Source organism: Mytilus californianus, unplaced genomic scaffold (assembly GCF_021869535.1).
Source record: "Mytilus californianus isolate M0D057914Y unplaced genomic scaffold, xbMytCali1.0.p SCAF_3, whole genome shotgun sequence".
Taxonomy (NCBI): Eukaryota; Metazoa; Mollusca; class Bivalvia; order Mytilida; family Mytilidae; genus Mytilus; species Mytilus californianus.
Window position 1 is genome coordinate 82,862,155 of NW_026262679.1, and position 13,687 is coordinate 82,875,841.

A 13,687-nucleotide genomic window follows, 5' to 3' on the forward strand; every position below is an offset into this window, starting at 1 on the left:
TGAACAAATGATCTGACCACTGTTTTTTTAATAGAAACTGGCTGATACAGGAAAAGTCCCACAGATTTAAGACTTAAGTACACATTATTGTGATGTATTAGATGTCGAAACCCATTTCTTTTTTAAATGTAAAATTAATGAACAATTAAAAGAATAAATTTTATTGAACATAAATAGAATAACTTAAATCACACTGAGACTACTATAACACTGTGTTATAGTAGTCTCAGAATCACATAGCTATATTAAAACGAATTCTTATAATCCTAAAACAAAACAGGAATAAAAGAATCAAGTCAACATATTCTTTAGAATAGCGTTTTTTGCCACAAAAAAAAAATAAATAAGGAAAACTCCTCTTTGGTGTCAGCAAGTCTATAGATATGCACCTTTTTGGTAATTTTTTTGTAAAATACGAATGAATGTTCAACATTCTAAATGTTCTTTATTATCTAATTATAACTTTCAATATGAATATCATGACTTCAAATACATTTACAATATGTATGTAAAATATGTTAACCCAAATACCTGTTAGATTTTAACTTGTTAAATTTCACGTTTTGATAAATCCAATCAAACTCAAAGCTTTATATCACACAGCTCACATACTATTGTGCAATTCATTAATTTCACAAAGTCTTTTAAGTTTACTTGTAGAAGTGAATTTGTTTTTATACTGAATGTTCCCATGCAGCGTGAACACAATACTGATCATTCCTGTCAGCTACCCCACATGTATTTATTATCCTGTAGTAAAATTGACAAGTGTTTATTAAAAGGATAATAAAATTCTTGCAATAAAATTCTAGTTTTCTTCAACATGTCTCCAATCTGCCGGTCTTCTTTACTTCTTGTATTTGATATGCTTCGTTTTCTTTGTTTTTTCTCTTCGACTACTGATATTGGTCCTAAAATTGATGGGGAAAAATAATAATTTTTTTCTCTATGCAACGAATATAATTTATATTTATGATAATTTACATTTGAAATGCTGTCATGTACCATTTTGGCTTATGCACAATTTGTGAATGCAATTGTGTTAATATTCACAACTTGTATAGATTCGGGATGATTTAGATAATGAAATATTGTATAGACACCAGTATGTTGTTGAAGACAGTACGTTGTCCTCCAGGTTTTCTTTTGGTTATATCTTTTGTTTCCCTCCAGTTGCCTTTTGGTTATATATCTGAAGGCCTGGATTGGGGGTCCTCCATTTCTGTATTCCTTAATTTTTAAGTCCATTTTTCTAATTTTTTTTATATACTTTTTGCTCATTATTCTCTATTCTTTATTTTTTGGTCCATTTTTCTCTATTCTTTTATATATTTTTTGCCAATTATTCTCTATTCTGTAAACCCCCATCCACACCCTCATATCTGTCGTTAGATTGCTCTGTACTTGACGTTTACACAACATATCCTTTTATTCAAACTCATTGTTCTTTTTGTGATTGTATATTAGAGATGAAATAATTCCCCACCACAACCCTTATATCATGACTAACTAAATGACCGACGAAAATAGTTTTACAACCTGCTTTTGAATGCATAAACATCCCTAGAATGTATACTTAGTATATACTTACTCAATTTCAAAAATTTGAACACTTCTTTCAAGTACTTAATACGATTTCGCATATATTCCTCAAATTTGATTACCATTACTTGTTCTTTTGGAAAGACTCTATACCAATCTTCTAAAAATACATGATACATTCCTACTCTTAAACGAGCCTGCAAGATAAAGTAGTCACAAGGTTGTTGACTATGACACTTTCTTTGTGTCTAATGTAACATTTTGACGTCAAAATATCAGATTAGATAACTAGAGTATGGTGTCTTGAAAATTAGAAATTCAAAAATTATGCGACAGTGATCATAAGAAACTTCCAATATTTTTTATATGAAACAAATCGGTTAAAATTCAATCACACGATTTCCTTCAACGTGTCTGAGGAGATACGGTTTCCCGCGGATTTATATCAACTATAAGCATATAAAAGAAACAGCCTTTGACCACGCACTATACACCCTCTATTCGAGATAATGAAGCCTGTCCCTGTTATTATGATGTTTATTTGAACACATTATGAAAAGAAGCAGCATCGCATATTTCTCTCTCTTTTTTGCCAAAAGTAACATTTTAGAAATATTATAATTTCAGGAAAATTACACTCGAAATTCATATGAATAAAAATGTTACCTGTAATTAATTTGAACTGAAAAATGAAAAAAAAGAGTGACCATAGGTAAAAGAAATATGGTAACCTTTGGTCTTCTTCTGACAGGCAGTAAAACACTTGCCAAAGTGGGCCGTTCGTTTGGGATGTTTGAATACGAAGCCACGTCTGGTCAAAATGGGGACGTTAAATGCCGTGTTTAAAGAGAGTGCCACGTTCTCTGCACGAAAGAGCCCTTGCAACAACTCTTCGGTAAGTCAGTAGGTGGCTTGTTGCAAGACCAAATGTCTGTCCCTATCAAGTATACCCTCATGTTCCAGTGGCATTTACTCATTTTTAGTCCCTCATTCCAGTTGACCGCTATTACAAGATAAACATATTAAATTTATTGTTAATTTGTTCTCGACCTAACCAGGCATGAAATATTTGCCACAGGGCGTAAAGAACAATCAATCAATTGAAGGTCCTTTAAGTGCAAGGAAGCGGATAGATAATGTATAAATCAATTACAGTTTTGTACCTTAAATGATTCTAATGACGAATTGTAAGCACAACTTCTTTCTGTGTAATGTTTTCGGCATAACATATGTTTAGTCATGGATTCAAGAACTGCAAGATGGAAATCTTCTACCGTTTTATTATATCCGAAAAACTGAGATTCGTATAAATAGTCAGAATATACCCTGAAAAAAGAGTGCACAGTTATTGTTGAAAACGTTGCTAATTAACATACATATAATTTCATACAAATTTTACAACCAATTTTTGGAGGGACTCTCTCGGTTTCTACACCCAAAGTGTATTGCAGCCTTAGTTTTGAGTTTTGCCCCCTTACAAGATGAGAGTGGTATTGTAGTAAATGTCGTGTCGAAGGTAGTTAAACTTTACATTGGGAAACGAGTAAAATGCATACTCTAAAATTATTTTATACATGTATAGTGATTGGGAAACTAATTATGAAATGTTTCGTAGACCTACAATTTGACATTAAAACCAGTGTATGTAACATACAAAAAAAAAAAAACAAAAAAAAACACTATACGATTACAGTTTCGACAAAGAAATTTTCCTTAAGATCAACATATGTAATCCAACTAACGAAGGTCTATTGATGTAGAATTCACGAGTTAAGAAACAGAGAAGCGAAAGACACCAAAATGGATATTCAAACTCATAAACCGAAAACAAGCTGACAATGCCATGGCAAAAATAAAAAAAAAGAAATCAAACGAAAACGATCAAATGACAAATCACAGTAAACAAAACACAACATAGACTGAGCAACATGAAACCCATGATGAACAGGGGTGCTAGTCAGTTGCTCCGAAAGGGTTAGCAAGATTTGGATTATTTTGTTGCTTTGAAGCTATTAAGTCGTGTTTCTGCAAGTGTAGGCACAATATACTATGTATGTTGTACTGTTACACCACTTTTCCAGGTTAAAGGGGATGTGTTGAGCACTCACAAACATGTTTAACCTCTCCACATTCTTCAAGCGCCTGGCCAAGTCAGGAGCCTGTGATTCAGTGGTTGTTCTTGGTTGCTGTCTGTCATATTTGTTCTTCGTTAATTGTTTTGTCATAAATCGGGCCGTTGGTTTTTCTCGTTTGAAATATTCTAGAAAGTATGTATCAGAGATATATATACAAGTCTAAATTGAAAACAACGTTCAAACCTAAACACATGCAAGCATGTAACTATGTTTTTGGACTATTCAATTCATTTTTATTATGCAGATGCAGGAAATAGAAAGATTTTTATGAATTTAAGTTATTAGCTTTAATTCATAATAAAATTGAGAATGGAAATGGGGAATGTATCGAAGAGACAACAACCCGACCATAGAGCAGACAACAGCCGAATATCACATACATTTGCAATTAACAGAAATCAGTATGATGTATTATGATCTATAAACTACAACCATTTAACTTTAACACAAACTATATCCCCAGTTTGCTATCTCTTTTAGTTGTAGCTGCGTATTGATATTTAGTTTTGACGGATAAGCAAAATTATTTCTACCACTCAAAACATGATCAAACATAACTAAACGAAATTAAATGCAACACCAGTATTCATTAAATCTATTAAAGATCTCCCTATATAAAATAAGAAGATGTGGTATGTTGGCCAATGAGTCAACTCTCCACCAGAGAGCAAATGACTATGTTTACTTTATTGACGAGATAGAATATTTCCGAATTAATATAAAATATGGAGATGTCATTGTGGTAGACGAAATATGGACAAGAAAGAGGTTCTAATACCACCGTGTTTTGTCCCCTATACTGACTCAGACTATTTATTACGGAATATGGACAAGAAAGAGATTCTAATACCCCCGTGTTTTGTCCCCTATACTGAGTCAGATTATTTATTACGAAATATGAACAAGAAAGAGGTTCTAATACCCCCGTGTTTTGTCCCCTATACTGAGTCAGACTATTTATTACGGAATATGGACAAGAAAGAGATTCTAATACCACCGTGTTTTGTCCCCTATACTGAGTCAGACTATTTATTACGAAATATGGACAAGAAAGAGGTTCTAATACCACCGTGTTTTGTCCCCTATACTGAGTCAGACTCAAGAAAGATTTTCTAATACCACCGTGTTTTGTCCCCTATACTGAGTCAGACAATTTATTACGAAATATGGACAAGAAAGAGGTTCTAATACCACCGTGTTTTGTCCCCTATACTGACTCAGACTATTTATTACGGAATATGGACAAGAAAGAGGTTCTAATACCACCGTGTTTTGTCCCCTATACTAAGTCAGACTATTTATTACGAAATATGGACAAGAAAGAGGTTCTAATATCACCGTGTTTTGTCCCCTATACTGACTCAGACTATTTATTACGGAATATGGACAAGAAAGAGGTTCTAATACCACCCGTGTTTTGTCCCCTATACTAAGTCAGACTATTTATTACGAAATATGGACAAGAAAGAGGTTCTAATACCACCGTGTTTTGTCCCCTATACTAAGTCCGACTATTTATTACGAAATATGGACAAGAAAGAGGTTCTAATACCACCGTGTTTCGTCCTCTATACTGAGTCAGACTCAAGAAAGAGGTTCTAATACCACCGTGTTTTGTCCCCTATACTGAGTCAGACTCAAGAAAGAGGTTCTAATACCACCGTGTTTTGTCCCCTATACTGAGTCAGACTCAAGAAAGAGGTTCTTATACCACCGTGTTTTGTCCCCTATACTGAGTCAGATTATTCATTACGGAATATGGGCAAGAAAGAGGTTCTAATACCACCGTGTTTTGTCCCCTATACTGAGTCAGACTATTTATTACGAAATATGGACAAGAAAGAGGTTCTAATACCACCGTGTTTTGTCCCCTATACTGAGTCAGATTATTTATAACGGAATATGGACAAAAAAGAGGTTCTAATACCATGCACCGTGTTTGTCCCCTATACTGAGTCAGACTATTTATTACGAAATATAGACAAGAAAGAGGTTCTTATACCACCGTGTTTTGTCCCCTATACTGAGTCAGATTACTGTAAATTCAGAAATTATTGCGAGGTTTTTATTAATGCGAATAATGCGACTTCTTGAGTATCGCAATAATAAGAACTCGCATTCAAACATATATATATATATATCTATATATATCTGTATGTAGCTTTTCCTAAATCCGCAATAATTAAACTCGCATTCTTGTTCAATCTTCAAAAATCGCAATAATAAATGCACGCAATAATTTATGAATTTACAGTATTTATTACGAGATATGGACAAGAAAGAGGTTCTAATACCACCGTGTTTTGTCCCCTATACTGAGTCAAACTATTTATTACGGAATATGGGCAAGAAAGAGGTTCTAATACCACCGTGTTTTGTCCCCTATACTGAATCAGACTATTTATTACGGAATATGTACAAGAAAGAGGTTCTAATACCACCGTGTTTTGTCCCCTATACTGAGTCAGACTATTTATTACGGAATATGGACAAGAAAGAGGTTCTAATACCACCGTGTTTTGTCCCCTATACTGAGTCAGATTATTTATTACGGAATATGGGCAAGAAAGAGGTTCTACTACCACCGTGTTTTGTCCCCTATACTGAGTCAGACTATTTATTACGGAATATGGACAAGAAAGAGGTTCTAATACCACCGTGTTTTGTCCCCTATACTGAGTCAGACTATTTATTACGGAATATGGACAAGAAAGAGGTTCTAATACCACCGTGTTTTGTCCCCTAAACTGAGTCAGACTCAAGAAAGAGGTTCTTATACCACCGTGTTTTGTCCCCTATACTGAGTCAGATTATTTATTACGAGATATGTACAAGAAAGAGGTTCTAATACCACCGTGTTTTGTCCCCTATACTGAGTCAGACTATTTATTACGGAATATGGACAAGAAAGAGGTTCTAATACCACCGTGTTTTGTCCCCTATACTGAGTCAGATTATTTATTACGGAATATGGGCAAGAAAGAGGTTCTACTACCACCGTGTTTTGTCCCCTATACTGAGTCAGACTATTTATTACGGAATATGGACAAGAAAGAGGTTCTAATACCACCGTGTTTTGTCCCCTATACTGAGTCAGACTATTTATTACGGAATATGGACAAGAAAGAGGTTCTAATACCACCGTGTTTTGTCCCCTAAACTGAGTCAGACTCAAGAAAGAGGTTCTTATACCACCGTGTTTTGTCCCCTATACTGAGTCAGATTATTTATTACGAGATATGTACAAGAAAGAGGTTCTAATACCACCGTGTTTTGTCCCCTATACTGAGTCAGACTATTTATTACGGAATATGGGCAAGAAAGAGGTTCTAATACCACCGTGTTTTGTCCCCTATACTGAGTCAGACTATTTATTACGGAATATGTACAAGAAAGCGGTTCTAATACCACCGTGTTTTGTCCCCTATACTGAGTCAGATTATTTATTACGGAATATGGGCAAGAAAGAGGTTCTACTACCACCGTGTTTTGTCCCCTTTACTGAGTCAGACTCAAGAAAGAGGTTCTAATACCACCGTGTTTTGTCCCCTATACTTAGTCAGATTATTTATTACGGAATATGGGCAAGAAAGAGGTTCTAATACCACCGTGTTTTGTCCCCTATACTGAGTCAGACTATTTATTACGGAATATGGACAAGAAAGAGGTTCTAATACCACCGTGTTTTGTCCCCTATACTGAGTCAGACTATTTATTACGAAATATGGACAAGAAAGAGGTTCTAATACCACCGTGTTTTGTCCCCTATACTGAGTCAGACTCAAGAAAGAGGTTCTAATACCACCGTGTTTTGTCCCCTATACTGAGTCAGACTCAAGAAAGAGGTTCTAATACCACCGTGATTTGTCCCCTATACCGAGTCAGACTCAAGAAAGAGGTTCTAATACCACCGTGTTTTGTCCCCTATACTGAGTCAGACTATTTATTACGGAATATGGGCAAGAAAGAGGTTCTAATACCACCGTGTTTTGTCCCCTATACTGAGTCAGACTATTTATTACGGAATATGGACAAGAAAGAGGTTTTAATACCACCGTGTTTTGTCCCCTATACTGAGTCAGATTATTTATTACGGAATATGGGCAAGAAAGAGGTTCTAATACCACCGTGTTTTGTCCCCTATACTGAGTCAGATTATTTATTACGGAATATGGGCAAGAAAGAGGTTCTACTACCACCGTGTTTTGTCCCCTTTACTGAGTCAGACTCAAGAAAGAGGTTCTAATACCACCGTGTTTTGTCCCCTATACTGAGTCAGATTATTTATTACGGAATATGGACAAGAAAGAGGTTCTTATACCACCGTGTTTTGTCCCCTATACTGAGTCAGATTATTTATTACGGAATATGGGCCAGAAAGAGGTTCTAATACCACTGTGTTTTGTCCCCTATACTGAGTCAGACTATTTATTACGAAATATGGGCAAGAAAGAGGTTCTAATACCACCGTGTTTTGTCCCCTATACTGAGTCACACTATTTATTACGGAATATGGACAAGAAAGAGGTTCTAATACCACCGTGTTTTGTCCCCTATACTGAGTCAGACTATTTATTACGGAATATGGGCAAGAAAGAGGTTCTAATACCACCGTGTTTTGTCCCCTATACTGAGTCAGACTATTTATTACGAAATATGGACAAGAAAGAGGTTCTAATACCACCGTGTTTTGTCCCCTGTACTGAGTCAGACTATTTATTACGAGATATGGACAAGAAAGAGGTTCTAATACCACCGTGTTTTGTCCCCTATACTGAGTCAGACTATTTATCGACTTTGAGATGAAGAAAAGCAATAAAAGCGCTGTTCCTTTCTTTTTGTGTGTGTTTTTTTTTTTGCTGTACATGTACTGATTTTGTGTCATGGATGAATACCCCATATCCTTTGTTTTTTCTATTATTTTAAACCATGCGTTTGTTATTCGTTGATGTTTGTCTTTAATTGTACGTCAATTGTCCGGAAGAGTCGGATGTTGGTGGTTGAAGTGGTCTATTGTACAGTACAATGATTTACTGTTATCCTTTTTTATGTATTGCAAATCAAATACAATCTATAGCTGTCAATTTTCTTGTCCTGGCAGTCACCCAACGTCTCTTTAGACTTAATATAAAGTAGTTTCGAACAATTCTATCTTGTTCGTTCAAACTGCATGTACAACTTAGTTGTCATACCTATCAACTGGATCCCTCATCATAAATATAAGTTTCATGTTCGGATTCAAATGGTAAAGGTAATGAGCGTTTAAAATACGAGGTTCGTTGCAATCTTTATTCCCAGCGATTTCCTGCCATCTGTCGTTGTCATGTGACACGTCAACTGTACCTTCGCCTGTAAAAGGTTTTATATAACCTGGTTATCATAGGTTAACACATGGTCTTTCAACAATGGACAAGTCCTATGAAAAGTGCCAAGCTCTATTTTATTATGTGACTAGAAAGTTTTGAATATCAAAGATGTCATCAATACCAAATATCCTAAATGACAAAAACCCAAAACATTAAGATATAACAAAAGTTCCTGACTTCGGACAGGCAATAAACATATTGCGTGACAAGTGTTTTTTTTTCAAAACTCGTCCTTCCTTTTTAAATCTCGACCAGTGCATGGAATAATAAAGGTAGGCAAAAGAACGTTTAATAAAAATCAGCACAAATAGAGCAATTCACTAAACAATACTTGTATTGTAGGTAAAATTTACAATTTAAAAGCATATATAAGTTCTAAGAAATGTTCAAAGAGTGAGAAAAAAACCATGTTATTTATTCTTAATTTTTTCATAATCAAAAGCAAAGAGTATTCCTATAAAGACAAACCTGTAACCAGGAAGTAATACAAGTCATCATTTGTCCATTTGTCTGGTGATGGTGTTGATTTAATTATATCAGCTGCAACGTCAAAATGGTCTAAGTACTGATCTAGACTCCAATTTGCTGTTACAATAATAAAAATAGAAATTAATCACCACAAATACTAATTAATTATCAATTAGAAGAGAAAAACTGACATCGGAAAGTTGAAAATGTGTCATCTAATTGTTATTTTCAGATGTTTGGTAATTTCATATTAATAATCTAAAGATGAATGAACTCTGGTCTATACAAAATTGATTTTATCCAGTCATTATATATGATATGCACGTATATACAAGTAGCACATGTTCCTATCTCGCAACAGATGAAAGTAAAAAATAAGCCCTTTCAACACAATAACATTGACACAAGTTTGTTATTCTATTTTATCGTTGAAATAAGGCTTTAACAGTTTATAAAATGAACTTTTTTCCCACTTATGTCTAATAAGTTGGTAAGTGAATGAATATTTAAAAGAGATAAAAAATCAACAGAGCGCAGTCACATCTTTAAAAGGGTCTGTTGAGGTCAAATGCATCTTATTTACAAAAAAAAAAAATGTCTGTTAAAAGGTACCGATTATTCATTTTTTGTGGAGCATGGATTTTGTTCACTTCCCCTCTGAAACATATACATGTATAAGTGTTTTCAAGAAATGTAGAATCAAACAATTTAATTTTTAAAAAATCCATGCCTGCCCTTTTACATAAAAGATGAAATGTCGGGGCCGAATGTATTTAAAGCAAAATTTTCAATATTTGAAAATAAAAAAAAAAATATGTCCATTTCCACAACCTCTTGGATAACGCCTCCTGGTAAAGTACATAGGTTCTTTTCCGTGTCTGATGACAACTCCTGGGTGTTGCTCTAACCCGTGCCAGACATCTGTAGTACCACTTTTTGGCATACCAACAATGAAAAAGTAAGGGAGACAGCGAATAGTAAGCGTCGGCGTCTTCAATTCCTTACCACCCAAGTATGTCACATTACGATAAAAACAAGGATTCCTGTAATTTTTAAAAAACCTAAAAGGACCCTGAAATAAATAAAAGAATAATTATTCTTCAAAGTCCTTAATGCTCTTCAACTTTGCACTTTATTTGACCTTTGAAACATTATTGATGTGAGTGTCAATGATGTTTTTTTTTGTAGACAAAACGCGCGTCTGGCGTACAAAATTCTAATCTCTGTATCTGTGATAGGTTTATTTGAACATGCCTATGCACGTGAGTTTGATATGAAACAAGATTTGTATCATCGACACTGGAACTAATTAACCAACGGTTATTTGTATTAGTATTACATATAATTGGGATCTAGTTTTGGCATGTAGTAGTGAGGTAGGTTCAGTTTAAAGAAAAAAAAGTATAAAATTATCATGAAAATGTAACAGCCAGTGGAAACTTTTGATTGATTCCATAAGGAGGATTGCCCTATAAGCCACATCGCCTACCAAAGTCATGGAATTAAGATAAACATGCTGAATGACTGTAAACAACAATTCATAATTATGCAATAAAGAAACGATGAAGATAAAAAAACGACAAGACGTCTTATGCTTAAATTGTTTTCTTTGAGAAATGAAACTATTTGCACGTACCGTTTTGAGAAATGATACTATTTGTACATGTATACCGTTTTGAGAATTTGATACTGTTTGCACGTACCGTTTTGAGAAATGATACTATTTGTATATCGTTCTGAGAAATAATACTATTTGTACATACCATTTTGGAAATGATATTATTTGTACATACCGTTTCGGAAATGATACTATTTGTACATACCGTTTTGGAAATGAAACTATTTGTACATACCATTTTGGGAATGATACTATTTGTACACGTATACTGTTTTGAGAAATGATACTATTTGTACAGACCATTTTGAGAAATGATACTACGTGTACACGTATACCGTTTTGAGTAATGATACTATTTGCACATACCGTTTTGAGAAATGATACTATTTGTACGTTCCGTTTTGGACTTGAAGTGATACTATTTGTACATACCGTTTTGAGAAATGATACTTTTTGTACATGTATACCGTTTTGAGAATTTGAAACTATTTGTACGAACCGTTTTGAGAAATAATACTATTTGTACATACTGTTTTGAGAAATGATACTATTGTACATGTATACCGTTTTGAGAAATAATAGTATTTGTACATACCGTTTGAGAAATGTTACTATTTGTACACATATACCGTTTTAAGAAATGATACTATTTGTACATACCGTTTTGAGAAATGATACTATTTGTACGTACCGTTTTGGAAATGAAACTATTTGTACGTACCGTTTTGCGAAAATCTAAAAGTTTATTGATCTTTGTTTGTCCATCTGGTCCAAGGCCTTTACCTAGACATATCTGTTTACTGAACAGTGAATTATGGTTGTACATACGGTTAGTAGTGATACTAATGTTTGGTGATTCAGCACTTTGCAGTAACTGCATTCTTTTAAATGCACCATTTGTTTGTATATCGTTGTTCAAGAAATCAACATTTAAGTTGAGAAACATACACAGGACAAATATTCCATATAAACAAGAAAGAATAATCCCCCGTTGTATGCTGTTCATTCTAGTCTCATATCTTAATAGTTCTAACAATTTTAGTCTCAGTTGTCTCTTGTTCTGAAATGACATTATAATCTTTATAAGTATATCATATGTATTCCTAATAATGAAACTTACTTTTCGTACATTTTCCCAACTATTCGGAACTCATACATTTCATGTAATCAATACATGCAAACATTTAAAAGTTGGCAAATCAAAAAGTTTAATCAAAAAGTGTACCGTATGATTAATTTACATCGTAAAAGACAAGAGTTCATCGATAGTTGCAGTAAAGATGTGTTGTGTACTTAACAATGTTCGATAAAGGGCTTTTCTAATCTGATTTTGCTATCAAATGTCAAACAGATAAAAAAGCTAGAGGTGAATTTAATTTAGATTTTACTTTGCTTTTTATTATAATGGAAAAGAAAGGCTATGCTGTATTAAATCATGACACAAAATCCCAACATACACATGACCTATACATTTTTTTGACATTTTGGTCAACGAAAAGGTAATTGACATTACATAGGCGAATTAATATTAAGTCCGGGACATCAAATATAACTTTTAAGATAAAACTATGATATTCATAAATGTCTTGAAGAGATATAAGCAGTCGAATGACAAATACATCTGCATTTCTATATTGTACTTTTAAACGAACGGAAATTCTTAAAATTGCGTCTCGTACTTGATTTAATACAATCAGATTATTGCCCCTACCTTCACATTTCAGACAAGGCACTAATACCGTTACACATTGTACTATATACCCTTATTTAATTTTATAGTACCCTGGGTAATATTTCAAAAAGTGTACATCAAAACAAATCAATGACGCAATTCCATTTCTTTTTTGGTGAATGAAAAATGAATTTATTAGAAGTTCTTTAGATTATGACAATTATGACGAATTATCTAACTACGATAAAAACCAAAATTGTCAAATTATGAACACACTATATTCTCCAATTAAGAATGATATGCAGATCTGTATATAGTGAAACCATTGAAGAAAACAAATGGTGATCATATATATTTGTACTGATGTTATAAATCAGATTAAAATTCTGATCTATATTAACTTTAGGATAACGAAATCAGAGATTTATATTTTAATCAGATTGTGATGTTATCAACGTTTATTTATTCCTCTGGGAACTTTGTTATACGCAATGCTATAATATATCATCATGTCACAGGGCCGTAACTACCATTGAGCAGAATTGCCTCGTCTGAATTTCTGGCCAAAAAAAAAAAAAAAGAATAAAAAAAAAAGAAAAAGAAAATAGAGTCTGTTCCTGTTCGAACAAATATTCTTATGTACCCTTTATTCCGTTAGGAACTATTGCTGTAATATTTCTCCCAGGGGAAATAATATTACTGAATATTTCTTCCATTTGGGACTAATATTATAAAGAAACTCCTATTCCATGACGATGTATAGCAAATGTTTCAAATTGCAAGTCAGCGGTAAATTTTGATACAAAAATGCAAACTTAATAAATTATTGTATCTTAGAACGTCACTAGCAAAATAGAAATAACATATACCAAAAAGGAATATTAAA

The 13,687-nt window shown here is 33.6% G+C and overlaps 1 protein-coding gene across 1 annotated transcript; it reads right to left on the reverse strand.

The window, feature by feature from the left end:
• Positions 1–336: 336 nt before the first annotated feature.
• LOC127733661 (carbohydrate sulfotransferase 15-like) lies at positions 337–11,009 on the reverse strand. The gene is made up of 7 exons (XM_052242976.1): positions 11,001–11,009; positions 10,343–10,583; positions 9,512–9,628; positions 8,870–9,026; positions 2,706–2,868; positions 1,592–1,739; positions 337–911 (listed from the first exon to the last, which is right to left on the reverse strand). Exons 1-7 carry the CDS (start codon positions 11,007–11,009, stop codon positions 724–726), a joined length of 1,023 nt encoding a protein of 340 aa, XP_052098936.1. The 3' UTR covers positions 337–723.
• Between the last annotated feature and the right edge of the window lie 2,678 nt (positions 11,010–13,687).